Source organism: Megalobrama amblycephala, linkage group LG22 (genome assembly GCF_018812025.1).
Source record: "Megalobrama amblycephala isolate DHTTF-2021 linkage group LG22, ASM1881202v1, whole genome shotgun sequence".
Taxonomy (NCBI): Eukaryota; Metazoa; Chordata; class Actinopteri; order Cypriniformes; family Xenocyprididae; genus Megalobrama; species Megalobrama amblycephala.
Window position 1 is genome coordinate 31,947,826 of NC_063065.1, and position 24,212 is coordinate 31,972,037.

Genomic DNA, 24,212 nt, shown 5'->3' on the forward strand with positions numbered 1-24,212 from the left:
TAACATTCCGATGAAGTAAAACATTCTAAAAAACAAAACGTAAAATTGTTTGGTTAAAAATGACCGAAGAGCACCAGAGGGTTAAAGTGTAATTTATTCCTGTGATCAAAGCTGAATTTTCAGCATCATTACTCCAGTCTTCAGTGTCACATGATCCTTCAGAAATCATTCTAATATGATGATTTGCTGCTCAAGAAACATTTATGATTATTATCAATTTTGAATGATATTTCCAAAAGAACAGCATTTATTTGAAATATTCTTTTTTAACATTCTAAATGTGTTTACTGTCACTTTAATGCATCCTTGATGAATAAAATATTACTTTCTTAATTTCTCAAACTTTTGAACAATATTGTATGTAGTTAAATAACACTTGCACCGTCATGGTGCTTTTTGCACCTCTGCATTCTACAGTCATTGTTATTTTACCAGTATAATAATTCTTCAAAATGTCTACTTTGTGTTTTTACGGAGGAAGGTTTGGAACAACATTCATTTTTCCCTTTAAGACAAGCGTTTGATGGATTCAGCAGGCCACCCTCACAAGACCTGGCGTTGTGTTGCCACTATTTACACAAATGAAACGTTGTGTATTATTTATGGCATCACAGTGAGCATTAACTAATGAGGCCGTTCAATCTCAGCATGAAGCGCTGCAGTCCTGACGGAGGGTGGGATGAGGGGTTATTCCCTCCGGTCTGGAGTGCGGCTGAGGTGTGGGTTGGTGTGATGACATTATTTACAGATGTTAGATGAGTGGGTGTGAAGAGTACTGATCGCACGCTAGGAACGTTCAGAAACACCCAGATCAGGCCTGTCATTTAGACGTTAGCAACACGAAGAACATGAGCGAATGTTAAATCCCCTAGAGGAAGTCAAATATGCTCTGACATTCAAAAATAAAACTGTGGAGGCTGATGGAAAAGTGTGGGAGAGGACTAGAGGAAAAAGACGAATTAAGAGAGAAAATGAGATTTCTGATTCATTAGAGAAGCCCTCGCACATATTACAGTGTCTGCAGGCACAAAGACAAATAAGGAATACAAAATTACTCAGATTAAATTAAATAAACTTTAAATTAAAAACTTATTTTATTGATATTAATAACAATAATAATGATGATGATAATAAAAAAATATATTAAAAATGTGAAAAATTCATAGATGAAATGATAGATAGGTATAACGATAGAACGATACAGTAGATAGAATGACAGACAGATAGACAAAATGATAGAAAGAATGATAGATCGATAGATAGATAGATTTAAGTTGTTATAATATTTTCTTCGATTATTTTGGTCTTTTTACTACTATTCTATGCACCAATATTCACAGGGAAAATGTTACCTGTGGGTTCTCGGTCTCTGGCTGAGAGACGCGGTGCGTCCTGGACTGTGTTGGCTGCCCAGGCGAGCTGGACTCGTCATGTAATCATTGGGCACGGTTGGAGGTTTCACTGGCTCAAGTGTTTTATAAGGAGTGTTACGTCTGTATGTGCATTTAAAACAAACAGAAAAAAAAATATTACTAACAAAACTAATGATATATGATTTCCAAATTTGCTACCAAAAACTGTCATCGGTGCCGAACTATTGTCTGATAGATGTATATGGAAGCTTGTTTCCAGCACTACATAAAAAAAATAAAAGGGTAATTGCGACTTTTTATCTAATTTCTCTCACATAAAGTCGGATTTGCGAGATATAAAGTCTGAATTGCGAGATGTAAAGTCGGATTTGCGAGATATAAAGTCAGAATTGCGAGATGTAAAGTCAGAATTGCGAGATATAAAGTCAGAATTGCGAGATGTAAAGTCGGAATTGCGAGATGTAAAGTCGGAATTGCGAGATATAAAGTCAGAATTGCGAGATGTAAAGTCAGAATTGCGAGATGTAAAGTCGGAATTGCGAGATGTAAAGTCAGAATTGCGAGATGTAAAGTCGGAATTGCGAGATGTAAAGTCAGAATTGCGAGATGTAAAGTCAGAATTGCGAGATGTAAAGTCGGAATTGCGAGATATAAAGTCAGAATTGCGAGATATAAAGTCAGAATTGCGAGATGTAAAGTCGGAATTGCGAGATATAAAGTCGGAATTGCGAGATGTAAAGTCGGAATTGCGAGATGTAAAGTCGGAATTGCGAGATATAAAGTCAGAATTGCGAGATGTAAAGTCGGAATTGCGAGATATAAAGTCGGAATTGCGAGATGTAAAGTCGGAATTGCGAGATGTAAAGTCAGAATTGCGAGATGTAAAGTCAGAATTGCGAGATGTAAAGTCAGAATTGCGAGATATAAAGTCAGAATTGCGAGATGTAAAGTTAGAATTGCGAGATGTAGTCAGAATTGCGAGATATAAAGTCAGAATTGCGAGATATAAAGTCAGAATTGCGAGATATAAAGTCAGAATTGCGAGATATAAAGTCAGAATTGCGAGATAAAGTCAGAATTGCGAGTTATAAAGTCAGAATTGCGAGATATAAAGTCAGAATTGCGAGTTATAAAGTCAGAATTGCGAGATATAAAGTCAGAATCGCGAGATATAAAGTCAGAATCGCGAGTTATAAAGTCAGAATTGCGAGATATAAAGTCAGAATTGCGAGATGTCGTCAGAATTGCGAGATATAGTCAGAATTGCGTGATATAAAGTCAGAATTGCGAGTTATAAAGTCAGAATTGCGAGATATAAAGTCAGAATTGCGAGTTATAAAGTCAGAATTGCGAGATATAAAGTCAGAATTGCGAGTTATAAAGTCAGAATTGCGAGTTATAAAGTCAGAATTGTGAGTTATAAAGTCAGAATTGCGTGATATTAAAGTCAGAATTGCGTGATATTAAAGTCAGAATTGCGAGATATAAAGTCAGAATTGCGAGTTATAAAGTCAGAATTGCGAGTTATAAAGTCAGAATTGCGAGATATAAAGTCAGAATTGCGAGTTATAAAGTCAGAATCGCGAGTTATAAAGTCAGAATCGCGAGATATAAAGTCAGAATCGCGAGTTATAAAGTCAGAATTGCGTGATATTAAAGTCAGAATCGCGAGTTATAAAGTCAGAATCGCGAGATATAAAGTCAGAATTGTGAGTTATAAAGTCAGAATTGCGAGATATAAAGTCAGAATTGCGAGATATAAAGTCAGAATTGCGAGATATAAAGTCAGAATTGTGAGTTATAAAGTCAGAATTGCGAGTTATAAAGTCAGAATTGCGAGTTATAAAGTCAGAATTGCGAGATATAAAGTCAGAATTGCGAGTTATAAAGTCAGAATTGCGAGTTATAAAGTCAGAATTGCGAGATATAAAGTCAGAATTTTTTTTATTTTTTATTTAATGCCAGAAACAAGCTTCCATATCATACTGCTCAGTAACGTCGTCATCTTCTCACACTGAAGCATATGATAAAAATCACATCTTACCCCAGAGTGCCTCGTCCCGTCATGGGTGGGCTGGGAGGTTTCTGCGTCGGGGGATTGGTCCTGGAGAGAGTTCCTCCTCTGATTGACTGATTGTTCCCGTGTTGCTGATTGGACAAGCAAAACATCAGTTTGAGTATCTGACCAGAGCTTGACCATCAGGTTACACAAATAAGACTAAAGGAACAGAGCTGAGAAAAGGGCTTTACCAGACAAAACAACACATTTCATCCAAACTTTCAGTCTGCTACTGCAATAAAAGGGCTTCATTCATGAATATATAATAAATATATGAGGAATATGTGCGTAAAACGGACCTATTCTCCATAACCTCAGATTTGAAGTGTGTATTTTAATGAAAGATAAGGTGTGTATGCACGCTCATTCACAATTATCTCAATCTCAAATTACAACTATTTGAACTACATGTAGTGTGGAAACTTACGAACCATAGTATAATATAAATCTATAATAAAAAGAAAAATGGACTACATAGCTGTTTTTACCGCTTTTGTTTACCAAATACATTTATTTTCTTTTTTTAACTAATTCATTGTGTCACTATATATATATATAATTATGGTAAATAGTGTTAACAAAATGCAAAAGCGTTGTTGAAGTAAAAAAAACTAAATGTTTAGATATTTTATGCATCATTTATATGTATGGAGTACATTTTTTGACGATACTTTCTTGCATCCAAAAATTTACCTGGCTTTACCACCATCATATATACTAAAAACCTGATATTGACAGTAAATAAAGTGCAAAAAAAATAACAGAAGCCCAAATACTTCAATTACACAATGTGTTTCAGCCGCATATGAATATGATTTACTGTTAAAACATGTAATAATCTTTAAATAATACAGCTATGATGGGATTGATCTACAACTACTGCACATGACGAGTGGGCCTGTCACGATCACACATGTACTGATGATTTTTACTTGGAATCGTATATAATCAAATGTATTATTTTTATATATAATATAATATAATATAATATAATATAATATAATATAATATAATATAATATGATTTCCTTTATTAGTTTGAATAACCAGATGAATAATCGTGACAGGCCGAGTTATGAGGAAAGGATGAATGCAGGAATATGAATATGTAAGAGGATCACAGGGAAGATTGAATCAGTTGATCAGTGATAGACTAAAGCAGGAGGGGTCATGGGTTCAAGTACACTTACCTTGGCTTTAAGCCACTAGCGAGGGCAGGAAAAGAGAGAGTGTGATTTATAGAACAAGAGATAAAGACAAAAAGAGAGAGAAAGAGAGAGAGAGAGGCACGTCAACAATTGGCATGTCTCAGTTCAGAGCTCTTGAAGCAGGACAAAAGCACTTTAAATCTCTAAACCTACATTTTACTGCACTAGAGCTGAGAGCGCCGATGCTAAAATGCTTTTTCCTGTTTTTTTTTGATTGAGTGGTCTGAAGCGGACATTAATCCATCCCTCCGCCCCCCCCACAGGTCTCATTTCATACTGTGTTATTTGGGTCTGAACTGTAGTGCTTTTGCACCTTTCCCACCCAAACTTTTCATGCACACAAAAGCCGTACATGCATGGCAAGATGTATATGAGCTTCTTCATGAACATAAGTTAGTTATGCACGTATTAAATACTGTACTAAAATGCTGATTTCACGCAGAAACGTTGAAGTCCACATTGCAGAAACTGCAGTGGCAAAGCGTCTCCTCACAACGGAGGCTGTGTTTGTGACTGTTCTGCACTACATGCAGAGTGTGGCATTATTAATGTGCTGTCCCGTATGAGCAATGAGGGCAAAAGTAACCCAGACAATGCTCATACATTAAGTAGGCAGAAATAAAGAAACCTGAGCTTCAGCAATAAGGCACTTGAGGCCAGGCTATATTGTGAGTATAAAGGATGATGTGAGGCACATCATCACCCTATTGCTTTTAATAAGGTGTAAATAAACCAACAAATAAATAAACAAAAGTAAAAATAAATACACTGTCAGAGCCATCATGGGCAATGCGCCGAAATGTAACGTGGTTCCGGCTCGCGGACCTTTCCCAATCCCACCCTCCTCTCTCTCCTACTTCACTTCCTGTCTCTTATCTCCATAAAGGCAAAAACGCTACAAATAAATCTTTAAAAAAAAACTTAAAATAAATAAATAACAATAAACAAAATAAACAAACACCATATAAAACAAACAAACAAAATAAATAAAAGCAAAAATAAATCTTTAAAAATAAACATTTTAAAAAAAATAAACCAAATAAAATAAATTGAATGATAAATAAATAAATAATAATAAACCAAATAAACACCAAATAAAAACAAAATAAATAATAAAATTAAATAAACAAATAAACCAAATAATATAATAAATAAACCAAATAAAATACAAAAAAAAAAAACTAAATAAAAACCAAATAAAAAAAATAAACCAAACACAAATAAAAAAAACAAAATAAATAAATCAAATAATAAATAAAAAACAAAATAAACACCAAATAAAAACAAACTAAATAATAAAATAAAATGAATAAATGAACCAAATAATATAATAAAAACAAATAAAAAAATACCAATAAACAAATGAATAAATAACCAAATGAAATAAATAATAAATAAACCAAACAAAAAATAAATAAAAAGCAAATAAAATAAATCAAATGATTAATAAATAAAAGTAAACAAAATAAACACCAAATAAAAAACAAACAAAAGTAAATAATGCCAAAATAAATCTTTAAAAAAATAAATAAACCAAATAAACAAAAATAAATAAAATAAATAAATTGAATGATAAATAAACAAACAACAATAAACCAAACAGAAACACCAAAACAAATAAACAACAATAAAATAAACAAGAAATTAACCAAATAAAAAACAAATGAAAAAAGAATAAATATACTAGATAAAAACATGAAAAAAAAGAATAAATAAACAAAAATTAAAAAAAAAAAAAAAAAAAAAAAAGAGAAAAATCTATCCTAGTAGAAGTATGCCAAATCAGTAGTAGAAACATCTAATGTGACTATTTTGAGATTTGGTTATATATTATGACAGAATTTAAAAACTTTAACCGATATATATATATATATATATATATATATATATATATATATATATATATATATATATATATATATATATATATATATATATATATATATATATATATATTATATATATTTCACAACACACATGAAAACGGTGAAGAATTTCTAATCAGGCACTCAATAGAGTATCTATTCAAAAGGTCTTTCAGCCAATAGGATCATTTGGGCTTCAAATGGCACTGGATTCTAGGGTAGTAAAAACGGAAACGTTTTTCCTTGGTGTTTTTGAAAAGTTTTGCGTACAGAAAAAAACACAGATCTGCAAAAACAATAAAAAACCAGCTGTATTCTGCTGCCAAGCCAGTAGTTGGCGATGCCACTTTGTAAAGAAACATTACCCGCCTACAGACTGAGTCACCGTTTTCACAAATTCATGTTCTTGTAGTTTACATGAACACGATAACGGTATTATTTTCAAAAACTTGCAGTTGGAAACCTGTTTTCAGGTCCCCGAAGTGGCCAAAACGCATATAGTTTTACATTTTTAGTTGTCGTTTAAACGTCCCCTGAATCTTGCACAACTTCAGTTGCAGGATCAGATTCAACCCATCAAGCAAACATACATGCGGTGTTCATTTAGCTCTCTGCGGAATCAGTCGAGAGCAGAAATCCTCCCTCAGCCAGACAATAAAAAAGGTTTAATGTATCATACTCTGACAGCGCCAAAATCCTGCGTTTAAGACTGCGAAAGCGCTTAATGTTCACTGAAACAGATATATGAGCAGGCAAAGGATCCTGATATTTTTCCTGAACAGGGAAAGGAAGTAAAATAAACTAGTAAAAAACCATCTGAGAACTCCTCTGCATTCCTGCGGCCGCTGACGAGATTTAGTGTCAACTGACATTGAAAATAAATCTCATCTTTTGCAAACTCAGTCAATTTGGCTGAAGACGCTGTAATCCCCGTCAGGTGACTCAAGGTTATGGCTTCTGTTACTGAACGACATCACAGGTGTAATAAAACACTGCCAGGACATTCTGTGACCGCATACGCACTGTAACAGTGCTGGACTTTTTGATCAAATAAACAGTCTGGGTGAACACAAGAGGCAAGAGTTTGTTTCCTGGTCACTGAAACAAGGCCAGAGTTTTGTACATTAATATGGCTGAACAAACAAACAGCGGTTAGGCTTAACCCCAATAAATGTAAACAACACATACATTAATATTGATTATGCGTGAGGCTCATCCTATAAATGCTTGTAATCGATTGGCTGTTGGGTCACAGGCGCTCATTTCAGCCCTAATCCCTCATGAACGCCCATGACTCTCACAATCCTGCCAGATTAACCACAGATGGAGGGTGATGATGTCACTGGGTCAAATGTTTTTACATTTCAGCACATCAGACGACACAGACGCATGCTGTCAACACGGTATCTCATTCGGCTCATTTTGCCGTTAACTTTCATACTCGATTTTAAAAGACATAAGTAATCAGACAGAGCTATCACATGACTTCTGAACTCCAGCACGGTCTCAGCTGGTGAGTTTACTAACTAATAGTCGACCAATAATGATTTTGATGGCCGATATCTTAGAGAGCAGGGCTGATATAAAGCCGATTAGGGTGCAACGGATCACAGAACTCACGGATCGGATCATATTGTGGTTACTGAGTCACGGATCAGTTCATTTTTCGGATGGGGGGGGGAGACACATATAACTTTGCTTTCTATTTATTGTTTAAAGAAAACTTTAAGTACTTCATAACCAATGTGTTTATGAGGTTACATGCAGAAACTGGTATTTTGACTTCATTTTGTGTGTATGTGTCACTTCAAGCGCAAGGAGACATGAAGGAGAAATTGGTTTGGTTCTGGTTCTTGCTCTTTCTCATCTCCTATCATGAGTGGACACGCCCCCTACTGCTGATTGGCTCTCTCTCATCTCCCATCATGAGTAGACACGCCCCCTTACTGCTGATTGGCTCACTCTCTCCTCCTCCATCATGAGTGGACACACCCCCTACTGCTGATTGGCTCACTCTCTCCTCCACCATCATGAGTGGACACGCCCCCTACTGCTGATTTGCTCTTGTCTCCTATCATGAGTGGACACGCCCCCTACTGCTGATTGGCTCTCTCATCTCCCATCATGAGTAGACACACCCCCTTACTGCTGATTGGCTCACTCTCTCCTCCTCCATCATGAGTGGACACACCCCCTACTGCTGATTGGCTCACTCTCTCCTCCTCCATCATGAGTGGACACACCCCCTACTGCTGACTGGCTCTCTCTCTCCTCCTCCATCATGAGTGGACACACCCCCTACTGCTGACTGGCTCTCTCTCATCTCCCATCATGAGTGGACACACCCCCTACTGCTGATTGGCTCACTCTCTCCTCCTCCATCATGAGTGGACACACCCCCTACTGCTGACTGGCTCTCTCTCATCTCCCATCATGAGTGGACACACCCCCTACTGCTGATTGGCTCACTCTCTCCTCCACCATCATGAGTGGACACACCCCCAACTGCTGATTGGCTCACTCCTCCACCATCATGAGTGGACACGCCCCCTACTGCTGATTTGCTCTCTCTCATCTCCCATCATGAGTGGACACGCCCTACTGCTGATTGTCTCTCATCTCCCATCATGAGTGGACATGTCCTCTACTGCTGATTTGCTCTCTCTCATCTCCCATCATGAGTAGACACACCCCCTTACTGCTGATTGGCTCACTCTCTCCTCCTCCATCATGAGTGGACACACCCCCTACTGCTGATTGGCTCACTCTCTCCTCCACCATCATGAGTAGACACACCCCCTTACTGCTGATTGGCTCACTCTCTCCTCCACCATCATGAGTGGACACACCCCCAACTGTTGATTGCTCTCTCTCATCTCCCATCATGAGTGGACACACCCCCTTACTGCTGATTGGCTCACTCTCTCCTCTCCATCATGAGTGGACACACCCCCTACTGCTGATTGGCTCACTCTCTCCTCCTCCATCATGAGTGGACACACCCCCTACTGCTGATTGCTCACTCTCTCCTCCTCCATCTGATTGGCTCACTGATCTGGCTCCTCCCCTCCACCATCATGAGTGGACACACCCCCAACTGCTGATTGCTCACTCCTCCACCATCATGAGTGACACGCCCCCTACTCATTTGCTCCTCCATCTCCCATCATGAGTGGACACGCCCTACTGCTGATTGTCTCTCATCTCCCATCATGAGTGGACATGTCCTCTACTGCTGATTTGCTCTCTCTCATCTCCCATCATGAGTAGACACACCCCCTTACTGCTGATTGGCTCACTCTCTCCTCCTCCATCATGAGTGGACACACCCCCTACTGCTGATTGGCTCACTCTCTCCTCCACCATCATGAGTGGACACACCCCCTACTGCTGATTGGCTCACTCTCTCCTCCACCATCATGAGTGGACACACCCCCAACTGTTGATTGGCTCTCTCTCATCTCCCATCATGAGTGGACACACCCCCTTACTGCTGATTGGCTCACTCTCTCCTCCCCTATCATGAGTGGACACACCCCCAACTGCTGATTGGCTCACTCCTCCACCATCATGAGTGGACACGCCCCCTACTGCTGATTTGCTCTCTCTCATCTCCCATCATGAGTGGAGTGGACATGTCCTCTACTGCTGATTTGCTCACTCTCTCCTCCCCCATCATGATTTGACACGCCCCTACTGCTGATTGGCTCACTCTCTCCTCCCCCATCATGAGTGGACGCGCCCCCTACTGCTGATTCACTCACTCTCTCATTCCCCATCATGAGTGGACACACCCCCTACTGTTGATAGGGGAGGAGAGAGAGTGAGCTATCATGTATGGACACGTCCCCTACTGCTGATTGGCTGCAAGTTTGTTGTGGTGCTTGGTCTGATCTACTTTCAATAGCATCTTTTCAAAAATCTCTTACTGTGCCTTTAAACAAGGATTTGATTGTGCTGTAAAGTGTAACAACAATCACCAGACCTTTAGCGCCCTCTGCAGAAATTTGTGAAAATACATAATGTACATAAGTTGAATGTTTATATTTTGTATATGACATTATGTATTTTAACAGTGTTGTCCAATAAAACCACATGATTACTTGCTTTTAGTACTTTATTTTAACCTATTATTATTGCCTCATTGTTGTTATTATGTATTTAAGTCATTTTAAAGGCTATTGATCAGTATTTTTACCACCACAAAAAAATCTGATTACTTGATTAATCGTCAAAATAATCGACCGATTACTCAAATACCAAAATAATCGTTAGTGACAACCCTAGATATCACACTATCTTATTTAAAGATAACTAAAACACATGCATAACAATTGCTGAAATTAAATTGACATTTTACATAATATTTACTAAATAAGAAAATGAATATGGAAAAAAAAAACATGTGTAAAATATACAGATTTATACTGTAGATTGCAACTTCATTCTGTAATCCCTATTATAGCATTTCACAAATAAAGAAATGGTTAAAAATATAAATAAAAGAGTTGGAAGCAGTGGATACAGATTTAAAAGCTGTATTTACCTTCACTCCATGACCCACATCGTCCAGTACTGTGTAGTCGATGGGCTTCCTGATGTACCTCACCGGCCGCTCCATGTTGGGTGGAGCGATGATCTTATGAGTCCTTGATGTGTTCTTATTTGTTGTCAGGATGCCAATCTCTCGCCGGGCGACCTTCTCCTTATGGATGTCCACCGTCTAATAAAGTCACAAGACAAAAACAAGAGGAAAGATTGACAACAGTGTCCAGAAACCCAGTCTATGATTTGATTACATGCTTGTCATAAAGCACAGCTGTATCTCCAGCATCTTAACCCTTTTTCTACTTTGGAACACACTATGGAAAATGAACTATGGTGAATGCTATTCTTCTTCACAGAGGTTTTGGAGACAAGATCTGATATGCCAGACAGTCGGACCGTGCACACATGCAGGCTACAAGACCGTAAGCGTGACATGCTGTTAATGCGAAATTAGTGTGGTGATGCTGAGAGCGGTGTGCAGCTCTAAGTGCCGGACACGGAAGGGTTTCTTCGGCGGCGTGATTCACTGCAGTGTCTGTACCCTGCTGGGCGAGACATCCTCCGGGTGTTTTAAAGGAGCTTGTGAAGAAGTGAAAGACTTTTGACCTTAAAGAGACACCATTAAAAGAGAAAAATACCCCTAACGGTGTATAAAACACCAGGCAGCCTGTGTTTTTCAAACTAATAGGGCACAAAAATCACATGCTGTGTCTCAATTTGCCATTCTAAGCATTAGAAGTCTGCCAGACATACTACAGCATGATAAAAACATTACTTTAAGTGATACATTTAAAAAATGGCATGGAAGCTTCAGCCTCAGCAGCCATTTTTTTGCCAATTTTCAACGTTCAGAAGCAGAAAAAGTATTTTTCCCATTAATTTCTGCCTTGGAGATTAAAGCCAACCAGCTCATTTGAGTTGACGCAAAAAAGTATTTGAAAATCTGACAAAAATACAAAAAGGTACAAGACTTTGATCAATATATTTATATTAATATAACAATATATTTCAAGTTTATTGCACAGTATATATACAAATAGTGAAGTATTCTGAGGTGTGGGGCTTCATGGGAGTGGGCGGAGCTAATGAGATCTTTTGGCGAGTTTTGATTGTGGCGAATTTTCTGTACAGTGTCATGGGTTTATCATAAAGATAATTTAATCATATTACTATTGTTTTGCATTAACAAGTGCAGTTACTAATAAAATTACACATTTATTTATGGGAAATGTGACAGTAAAGCACTGAGCTTGAATTGAGATGTACATAAAATTAACTTTTATTGAGAAGAGTAACATGCAAAAACCTATTTTTATAGGGAAAAATGTAAATATTATACTCTTATTAAATGTACCATACTGAACTGACCAACAGCTTCAGTGATTATAAAATGAGCGCTCTTTGTGTGCTTTCTGTGTAATTCAGTCTCAATTTGAAGAAAAGTTTTTGTTTTTCATGAGACTTTGTGACTTTTCCTACTTTTCCCCATATATTAGGGAGTGGAAAAGTCTAATAATTAATTTCATGTCTTTTTAAATAAAAGTTTGTTTCCTTCATCTTTAAACTTTTAGTTTTACAAATAATCACATTAGAAATAACTTTAAAATTGGATAATATTTAGTGATTTGAAGTGCTGGAAAAAGTGTGAAGCACACAAAAAGTCCTTGAAAAGTGCTTGAATTTCACTCCCAAAGGTTTGCATGAACACTGAAATGAATAATGTAAAAACATGCTGTTTATTATTGTCCGAGCTGATAAATGGTCCACGCTTAGTGGACCTAGTGCGGTTTTGTTACGCTTTCGTTTCTTTTGCCATTTGATTTTTCTCAAATGCATTATGTGCAACAGAAATGGCAGCTTTCATCATTTGAGCAACGTGGTGGTGCACAGACAAGAAAAAAAGGTCGCAAAATGCCACTATTTTGTCACAGTCTGGAGCCCGGCAGTGATTTGAATTACTTTAGCCCTACATTTGACTTATTAATCCAAAATTTGCCAAATTTGGTGACATTTGACAATTAAATTTTTAGATTGCACAATTCTGTCTACGTTTTTCACACTGTGGAAGTCATAGGTCCCTATGTTTTTGTTCACAATTCAGGAATTTTCCATGGACCCACTGAGATCTCATTTTGAGAAACGCTGTCCTAAATAATCCACTCTCTACGAAACTCATTTGTCATCTTTAACATAAAACAGACATAGGAAAGTGGTTAATGTGATCACGTAAAGCTCTGAGAAGAATATGAGAGAAATATTGGAAGAATGTCATTATATTTTATGTTTGATGAATGGCTTAAAAAGATGCATATAATGTTTTCAACTCATTCTATCTACAGTTCACCCAAAGGCCAAAATCACTGTCATAAAGGGCTGACACAATGAACTCTGGGTGTTTATCTGAACAGCCCTGCATCACTCAGTAGTGCTGAGGTTTCAGTTCCCCATAAAGACACAACTTTATAGATTCCTCAATTAGGCTTCATGGGCAACAAGTTTACCAGTAACACACCATACAGCACCAATTAAAATGTTTATTGCCATCTGCTTGATCTGTAGTCTCTCTCACAGTGCTCTCTCTGGCACACGAGAGGCTCAGAGCAGATGCGGCAGGCCTTCTGTTGGAGATGAAAGGGCAGCAGTGTCTGCAATGCAGAAACACAGAGGATCCCATTCATTTCTCAAAGATGTGGAGCCAGAGCAGCTCCGGCTCCTATTCAACATCAGGAAGAAGGAGGCTTCTTTAAAACCTCTAAAGTTTAAATTCATCTGCTTGTTACTTAATCATCTCAAAAGACACGGGTTCAATACTGGGGTAATATTAGATACAGGAGCTCTTTATTTATACACACAGCTGTCAAGGTTCGGTGCATGAAGTCAGTCGATCCACACTCCAATCCAGAAGGGGGCGCATGTGGTAATGCAATGCTTTTTCGGAAATGCTTACTAAATCTATAATATATTAAACCTAATTACTCAATTCATACATCCTCTTGAAAATCTCTTTTGGATGGACTAGAGTCCATTGTAACAAACAGATAGACAAGGTTTTTTCCAGTTGTAAATGTGGATGGACGAAAAATAGAAGTAGACTTTAGAAAAAAGCAGTAGCTCTTTTTTGAGCTGTACATTCAGCAGTGCAGCTGGAGTTGGGGGAAGTGGGAGGGCAGCACAATCTGACTTCATCTCCTTCCTGTGAGCTGAAAAATAGACGTGCTGAAATGTGCGCTGCATATTGCACAATGTGTGCAGGTCCAACTTTATCAAAGGTCCTCAAAAAACCCCCCAAATGACGTGTGCCATTGTTTTGGAATCAAGTATTGAGAGCGTTCTCCTGACTGACAAGAGTTCAACGAAATGCCTGCTTGGTTTCAAACTGGGAGTATTTCAACATCATATGTTGAAGGCCAACTCTGCTGCCAAAACAGTTCAAATGCACACTCCATCACTCTCACATTCATCCCTTGAGCCCTGAATGGCTTTCACACATTGCTAATCAGCATGTGGATCTAACTAATTACAAATCACAGTAGGTCATCTGAGTTTGGCAAGACCGTATCTGCTCTAGTCTTGTGAAGCCAGAGTTTTGACAGTTGCCATGAAGTCTGGTCCACATTGCAGCTTATTCTAGCCAATAACTACCGACTAATATATAAAACACAGTTGTATTTTTGTTTTGTTTTTCACTTTAGGATAAGGGTGGGTCAATCTGGTAGCAAATAAACTACACATGCATTGGCAAATCCAACCGCTTATTCCCAATGGAAGCATTCATTGACCCTCAAACTGCAGTTGCTCATGCAAACAATTTCAATATAAATTTTACGTTCAATTCAGCGCAACCTGACTCCTGCACACTGCGTATTAGCCAGCCAATCAGAATGGAGCATTTATATGCTTTATGTTTTCTGCTTTATATTTTCTGTGCAATAAGAATCAGACGATATATGTCTGTTGGTGCAATGTCTGAATCTGAGCTCTAAAAATCTCATTCTGAAGATATTATTCACCTTATACATTAGCATAGAAAATTTCAGAAATTATCAGAAATTACTTATGTCAGGGCTTAAATACAAGTGCCAAGAAATATCTTTAAACTTTAATGGGCTGCACAATTTGGGGTGGAAAAATATAATTGCAATTTTTCCGATTAAAATTGTGATTATAATAATAATAATAGGGGCCAAGCCCCAAAGGGGCTAGCCCCTATTGTAATTGTACGTTTTACTTTTAATATATTCTTCCTCCCGAATGGGAGTCTATGGCAGCCCTACACGGAACATGAGAAAATGTGAAATTTGGCACACTTGTTTGTTTTAGAAATCACAATTTTGGAGTTTAGGACCAATAAGCCACCACCAGTTCAAAAATTCAACATTCTAAAGTTTATAACTTTTGAACCATTTGCTCTAGAAAAATCAATTTAGTAATCTGATTCGTCTCTTATGCTGATTCTATTCAAATAAAGTCTCCGCCCTACAGCGGCCATGAAAAGCATTGTTTTTTCGCTACTCCTCCTTCAAATCCAACCGCTTATTCCCAATGGAAGCATTCATTGACCCTCAAACTGCAGTTGCTCATGCAAACAATTTCAATATAAATTTTACGTTCAATTCAGCAATAACTTTTAAACGACATATCTTCACACAATTGGTATGTAACCTGACTCCTGAGAAGTTTCAACACAGCGCACACTGCAGATGTAATGTGCAAAACCATTAGAAAACACTTCCAAAATGTGTAGCTTTATGTCATTCCCTGGCTTATCAGAATGGAGCATTTATATGCTTTATGTTTTCTGCAATTTTGTTTATATTTGGACCGAGCCGCACAGAAATCTGAATGGATTTTTGTGTACCATTCCCAATAAGACCTTGCTTGTGTTTGTTGTCTTATCAGACGATATATGTCTGTCATTCTCTTTAATTGGTGCAAGTTAAATGCTTCATTCATTAAGTTGAATCTGAGCTCTAAATGCTTTTTTGTGAATCTCAGGTTTCTTCCACAGTCTGTTGAATGTGCATCCTCAAAGATAAAGCCATTATTGAAGAGCCCACCGAAGTTAGTGGGTTCGAATATACGGTTTTATAAAATAGTGTGTTTTGATTAGCTTGGATAGAAAATGCTTTTTGTTTCAGTTCATTTCATCTAAATTATCAGATTCTTGCCCGTAATTACTTATGTCATTTTCTGCTGTTTTTCCTCTTCCTGCTCTGGCACTACAGCTTAAATACAAGTGCTTTATAAGAATTCTTCAAGTTCATTTTCACAAATATCTTTGGAAACAAACAGTGGTGCAATGAGATGAGAAATGGCTGGACCCGGAGGCACAATCTCGTTGGGGTTCCTTTATACAATTGGGTAATGAGTCATTTTGATACCTTTTTATCCAAATAAGGATTGTGCTATCTTTATTCCTCTTCAATGATACAAGTATTTTAGTTCATTCCGTTTTTCCGACTTTATTGATTTTCATTTCATCCACCTGTCCTTCTGAACCAGATTGCATGTAATCAATTTCTGCTGTTTTTGCTCTTCCTGCTCCGTATTGCGCTACTGCCCCTACTGGGGCTTGGCCCCGAATTGCTGCTTGCAGCTAATTAATTATTATTATTATTATAATAATAATACATCTGCCTTTGCCAAACTCGCTCTACTCCCTTTTCCCATCACATATCTGATCGGAAAGGTATTTATTTTCAATAAATATGAAGAAAATTTTCAAAAAGTAGAAATAAAGTTTCTTTAATAAAGTGTGTTTAATAATAAAATGTTTATTGAACAGGGTTAGGTGTAGGGAGGGCTTTATTGTCCCAATAATGTGGGATCCATTTAATAATTTTAATAAATGTAATCATTTCCACTATGTTATTATTGCATACCACTTAATGTACAACAACACTGAGGTGCAAATAGTGGCCAAGTGGAATGGATTTGAGGAAGCAGCAGCGTGGAAGTCAAGGCTGTAGCTAAAACGTGGAATGGAGTTTAATTTATTAAGCATTCCTCAAGTCGAATAGATTTGACTGACGGCGCTCTAAAAAGTGAACAGACATATGCGCTGAATTAGAGATGGTAAAAGTGAGTCTTAAAAAGTGGGTGAGTCTTGTCCCACCGATATATAATGGTTCGGACGCCCATGTATAGCTGTCTTAAACCATCAAACTTTTATTTTGATGGAAAAATGCAGGGAGCCCTTAAAGCTTCTCTTTTGTTAAAGGTGCCATCGAATGTTTTTTTACAAGATGTAACATAAGTCTAAGGTGTCCCCTGAATGTGTCTGTGAAGTTTCAGCTCAAAATACCCCATAGATTTTTTTTAATTATTTTTTTTAACTGCCTATTTTGGGGCATAATTAGAAATGCGCCGATTCAGGGCTGCTGGCCCTTTAATTGCTCATGCTCTCCGCCCACGGAGCTCGCGCTTGCCTTTAACAGTGCATAAACAAAGTTCACACAGCTAATATAACCCTCAAAATGGATCTTTACAAAGTGTTTGTCATGCATACTGCATGCATGCATGCGTCGGATCATGTGACTATGGTATTTATTTGGCTGTTTACATTTGATTCTGAATGAATTTGAGGCTGTGATCCGTGAAACGATGGTAACTTTAACCACATTTAACAGTACATTAGCAACATGCTAACAAAACATTTAGAAAGACAGTTTACAAATATCACTAAAAATATCATGTAATCATGGATCATGTCAGTTATTATTGCTCCATCTGCCATTTTTCGCTGTTGTTCTTGCTTGCTTACCTAGTCTGATGATTCAGCTGTGCACAGATCCAGACGTTACTGGCTGCCCTTGTGTAATGCCTTGAACATGGGCTGGCATATGCAAATATTGGGGGCGTACATATTAATGATCCCGACTGTTACGTAACAGTCGGTGTTATGTTGAGATTCGCCTGTTCTTTGGAGGTCGTTTAAATAAATGAGATTTATATAAGAAGGAGGAAACAATGGAGTTTGACACTCACTGTATGTCATTTCCATGTACTGAACTCTTGTTATTCAACTATGCCGACATAATTTCAATTTTTGAATCTAGGGCACCTTTAAGTGCTTCTCACTGCAAGTATGGGAAGATGGTTGACGCATGTTTTGTTCCCAAATGCAGGTTAAAGTGACCCAAAATCAGATCAGATGAAGAGAACGCATTACTGCGATCTACTCTGAGACACTGGAAACACCGGCTGATAATGATCTACTTGCACGTAAAAACCCACTGACACGCACTTCACTTGTAATTTCATTTGCGACTAAATCGCATAGCGATTTCATTTTTAGTATGTGTCTTACAACAGGATGTATTAAGATGCATCATCTCAACATGAAGTGACTTCACACTGAGCTCACTGGAGAATCATGTGAAAGAGCCTTTACTGTGTTATCTGTCACTTAGAAGATCATTTCCTATCTTAAGAAACTCAATGTACACTTTCTGCAGGCACGGTCCTGGAGCAATTTCTTGCTCAAGGGTCTTTCACCACCCACAGAAGACAACAAGAGGGTGCTTACTAAAACTGCTCGACAGTAAAAGAATGGTTGCCACCAAACTTGCTTCTCTCTGCACTTCTGAGGTCAAAAGGGTGTGATCTGTGTGACCTAAATGATCCCCAGTAGGGTTGTCACCGTAACAGTTTCAGCAGTCAATACCAATATTAAGTAAAATTCTTTTATTCAAAACCGCAGCAAAAACTGAACACACTTTTTTTTTAAAGAATAAATATATTAACATATTAAAACAATGAAATATAGCCCAAGTGTTTGTCAAATAAATAATAAATTAAAAGTTTGAATCATTAGTAAAATTAAAACAAATTACAATCAACAGAACAAAGATATTTAGTAAATCAAATGTAAAACAAAACTACTTAACATGTAACAATGTTTACACTGCATTTCACATTTGATACCTACAGTTTAGGCTTAGATATTGCACAGAGCAATGAGATAGCCTCATGAATATAGATTTGTGTGGCATAAAAGCGATACTTAATACCCAAATTTTGTAAGAGAAAACCAAGTGGGAATAAATAAAGACTAAAAAGTAAGGGTCCTAAAACAGAGCCCTGAGGGACGCCAGTAGAAACTGACCCAATATCAGACCTGTATTCCCCTAAAGCAACAAACTATCTCAAATAGGATCTAAACCAGTTTAAGACGGTGCTGGAAATACCAAAAACTATTTTAAGGCGATTCAGTAAACGAGTATGATCTACAGTGATGAAAGTGGCAGTAATGTCTAAGAGAATAAGAATAGTGGGAGATCCAGCATCAGAGGCCCAAAGTAAGTCATTAGTCACTTTAACCAGGGCCATTTCAATGCTATGAAATCTTCGAAAACTAACAGAAAGATGATTAAGCAACTGTAAAGCTACAACTCCTAAAACTTTAGCCAGGAAAGGAAGATTTGATATAGGTTGATAGTTATTTAATTGATCCAAATCTAAGATGCGCTTTTTGAGTACCAGGGTAACATCAGCAATTTTTAATGCAGCTGAGACAACAACAGTACTTAAGGATTCGTTAATTATGTTAAGCACTGCTGGGCACAAATGTTCACAACAAGACTTAAACCAGTAGGAAGGGGATCAAGTATGCAAGCAGTAATTATCTGAATCTGTAATTATAATAAGCAGCTGCTGCTGAAAACGGTTTCTTTGTATGGAAAGTTGCATGTTAGTTACTTGTGTTATTTTGCATTAAAAATGTTGTCTTCTCATTACCATTTGAGTGAGAGCACTGGCTCTGATAGACACAAGCATACTAAGAGAGAGAGAGTGAGTGTGACAGAGAGAGAAGCCACATACATGCAAAGATGGTTGAAATAGAAACTGATGCGCTATGTTTAAATGGTTGTCGTAAATGACAGAAGATTTTCGGTTGAAGCACCTTTGAATAGTTTGAGTGTGTTGACATTAATAACTTGCTAAAAGGAGCATTCTGACTAAGACACATATTTGACCTGACATGCATGTAGCCATGCTAAAACTGCATGTGCTATTCACAGGAAAAACACATATACTGTACGCAAAGACAGCCCTTGTGTACCAGATTGTGTCCAAACTTGATTTTACTGAAGGGTCAATGACATACTTTCATTTTGTTTGACAGAAACAACAAGAAAAAATATATTTTAAAACAATCTGTATCCAATTTCTTAGAAATGTACTATTTTTATTCATTTATTAAAAACTTTTATACTATTTTCGAGTTTTCATTTGAATGACTATAAAAATGTCATGAGATATAACAATCAACACTGTAAACGATAACGCTCAAAATACTTCATTGGTTCGAGAAGGACAATCTTAAAATAGTATTTTAGAACTTTTTTTATTTTGAGTTCACGGCACTGACATATTTCAAGTAAACTGAACTGTTTCATTGTTTTGAGTTGTATGAACTCATTTCTTTTAATTTAAACTTAAGTTTAACTGAAACTGGGCTGGGATTTCTATTTCCCAGCATGCTTTGCCCATGGCACTTTAAATTGAGAGTGAATGCTAAAATTAAGTGTTATATGTTTTTTTTTTTTGTGCAAGGTTAATGGTAAGGGAGATTTAGTAGTGATTAATGTTTTGTTATGCTAATTTAGAAGAGTTCCTGTTAATGTTTTTTTTGGAGAGTTACCGTCATGCTGACAAGTGGTGTATGCGGCTTGGTTTGAGAGGAACTAAGTTAAATATTTTAAGTTGTTGTACTCATTCAGAAAGTGCTAAACCACGCTATTATTAACATGTAAGCAAATTAGCAAGTTGGCATTTTCTGAATTAGTTTGTTATAATATTTACATTGAGATGACCTGATAATTTTAATTTAAATGTATAAATTAGTGTACTCAAATATTTCAAGTTACGAACAATAAAAATGTATACAGAAGTACAAAATAAAAATCCTACTTAAACTTTGAGTTTCTCAACTTAAATTCTCATTCAACTTTGAGTTCTGACAACTTATTAGGGTTTACAGATTCGATTTGCAAGAACTCAAATAAATAAGTTTATTAACTAAATCTTTTATGTTAATTGCTATCAAAATGTATAAGTACAACTAACTCAGTACTTCAAGTTACGAGAAATTAACATTCATGAGTACTACAAACTCAAAACTTGATAGTTCTGCTTACTTAAAATTGGGAACATCATAACTCAAATGTGATGAAACTGATTACCTCAATTTTTTCAATCTTATTCGGGTTTACAGTGAAGTCAAAAGTAATAACACATTTTTGTCAAACCTTGGACATATGTGAGAGTTCCAAAAAATAACTGGAAATATATTTAGTTGCACTTTATTTTACAGTATATCTACTTATTATGTGCTACTGGTTATTATAGTAAGTAAACAGCACATCTACAACAGGACCATATATTTAATATTCCTCAATGTGAAATTTATTTGAAATTTAACAGCATACAAATAAGTGAGTTTTGTGGAGAAGATAGACAAAAAGAGAGAGACTGTGATATAAGTCAGAGAGACAGTTTCACTTCAGCATCTGACAGGAAAAAAAAAAAAAAAAAGAAGCCGTTTCAGCAGTTTAACAAAGCGACCCAGGGGTGGCATGGCTTCCGGAAAAGCCAGCTATGCACAAACAGACAGACGTGATGTGCATATCTGTAGACAAGGGCTGAGCAACAGTGGCCTTTAGCACACACCCTAAACAACACACACCCACAACCATGGTTACACTCGGTTATGTCAATAGGACTGCCATGCCAGCATTTAATAATAGCGCAAAACCACATGATTATTTCTGAAATGAGAAACGGACCACACCCTGATCTTTGGGTTAGTAGCCAATTTTTTTTATTCATTGTAAGTATTGGAGCCCCACAGGCTTAACGGCTTGTGAACCATCATTCGTAGCACACAACCAATACAATGCAGGAATAAACTAACCACGCATGCAACAGAACATGTGGAACGGCTCTTTGTCGCACACCCAGCGCTAAACGGAAACGCTTGGTGATTAAAAGCAAAGATGCAGCTCGGTTAGTTTAGACTGCAGCTCACTAACAACATTACGATCACAGCTGAAGGGTGAGGACAGGCACTCCCTTCACAGATTTACGGCTGTGTTATGCTCCATCTGGCTTTGGCTTCTCTCCGACAGGGTGACCACGAGTATCTGAGAGCAGCTATCTCTGCAGAGAGCCAGATGAACATTTACTGTGAGAAATATAAATGAGAAGCCTCTTCAAGATTAAGCCTTGACTTTGCAAATGATTGCAAAACGTATTTGGTTGTATATAACAACAACAACAAAAACTATTAATTAACCTCAAGTTGAATAAACATCTACATACATCTGTGCATACAAGTTGAGCCTTTAACCACACAAGATGTGTAAAAAATCCACTACAACTCAGTGGAAAGCTTAACAGACTTAATGGACTATCTAAATTTTTTCATTACTATAGAAGAAAATAGGAAAATACTCTGATAAGAAGGATTTAAGCTTTAAAAACAGTGAACAGCGAAAACAAGCATAATCTGCTGAGATGAATATAATCTCATGTCACTTCTGTTGGGAAATAAATTCAAGTGCACAAGCTTTATATGCCCAGGTTAGACACAATCAAGTGTAAAACGTTGAGGAATCGACAAAGGGTAGCTTCCCTTCAACTGAGAACTTAAAATGATACTAGGCCCTAAATGTGTCTCGGTCTTCTTCTACTTGCCAATGCAGACAGATGATTTGTGCACAAATTGCGTGAGAGGCTTCCACTTCAGGATCAAACCACTGTAGGTCAAAATCATGTTACGGGGATAGTCTAAACAGCACCCCAATGCAAGGAACTTGATCTTTTCCAAATACATTGAAGTCTTCCCACTGGGAAATCCATTGGAGATTTGTCGAACTGCTCCCTGTATCTCTAGCAGGAATAAGAAGTTTCAGAGACTTGTTGTAGGTTGTGTGGGAAGCAGGTTAAATTTGAGGTCCAGTCGGTCATGGAGTTGGGAAAAGTCACGTGATTGAACCCTCTGCCCCCTACTTAATTGTCACAATTCACACATAATCTCATTCCCATATGACACAGTTTGGCCAAACTTTATTGTCAGGAAACGGAGGGGGAGCAGGTCTTCCCTACAATCTCATCTCTGGAACTCCATTTCCTGTTTGGATGAAGCTCTACTGCCAAGAGCACACTAAGGCAGACAGTCAGGGGAGATGAAGACAGAGAGAGGCCAAAATAATTTGTAGTCGATCTTGTTAACTCAAAGTGGGGGGCTAAGTATTTACACTTCACACGCAACAACCAAGAATGAAGAACTTCCCTGCATGGTAGGAATTCTGCAGCCAAGTACCATGTGCACTAAAACTAGCACTTTGGTTATAATAGTTAGAGATGCATCACAAAACAAAGCTTTTAGCTCATTAGAGGCTATGACCAGACAACTCAAAACTTGGAATTCTCTAACTTCCTACTTGAAAAAAAACTCAAGGATAGGCATGGACCATTTGTAAAGTTGGGATAATAAAACAATAAAACCCAACTTTGGTGAAAAACAGGGATGGTAGCACTGTTGTAGTACTCGAGACCAGGCTCCAGTCTTGAGTCTAATACCATATTTTCATGGTCTTGGTGTTCATGGTCTGTGCCAAGTTCGCATGACATTAAAGGTGCCATCGAATGAAAAATTGAATTTACTTCGGCATAGTTGAATAACAAGAGTTCAGTACATGGAAATGACATACAGTGAGTCTCAAACTCCATTGTTTCCTCCCTCTTGTATAAATCTCATTTGTTTAAAAGACCTCCGAAGAACAGGCGAATCTCAACATAACACTGACTGTTACGTAACAGTCGAAATCATTAATATGTATGACCCCAATATTTGCATATGCCAGCCCATGTTCAAGGCATCAGACAAGGGCAGGACGTCTGGATGTGCACAGCTGAATCATCAGACTAGGTAAGCAAGCAAGGACAATAGCGAAAAATGGCAGATGGAGCAATAATAACTGACATGATCCATGATTACATGATATTTTTAGTGATATTTGTGAATTGTCTTTCTAAATGTTTCGTTAGCATGTTGCTAATGTACTGTTAAATCTGGTTAAAGTTACCATCGTTTCTTACTGTATTCACGGAGACAAGAGCCGTCGCTATTTTCATTTTTTAAACACTTGCAG

The 24,212-nt window shown here is 37.3% G+C and overlaps 1 protein-coding gene across 1 annotated transcript in view; it reads right to left on the bottom strand.

The window, feature by feature from the left end:
• Positions 1–24,212, bottom strand: part of abi1a (abl-interactor 1a) — a 79,030-nt gene that overhangs the window by 21,767 nt on the left and 33,051 nt on the right. The window contains 4 exon segments of the mRNA XM_048175346.1: positions 1,353–1,493; positions 3,418–3,521; positions 4,622–4,636; positions 11,051–11,227. Coding sequence (XP_048031303.1) covers positions 1,353–1,493; positions 3,418–3,521; positions 4,622–4,636; positions 11,051–11,227 — 437 coding nt within the window.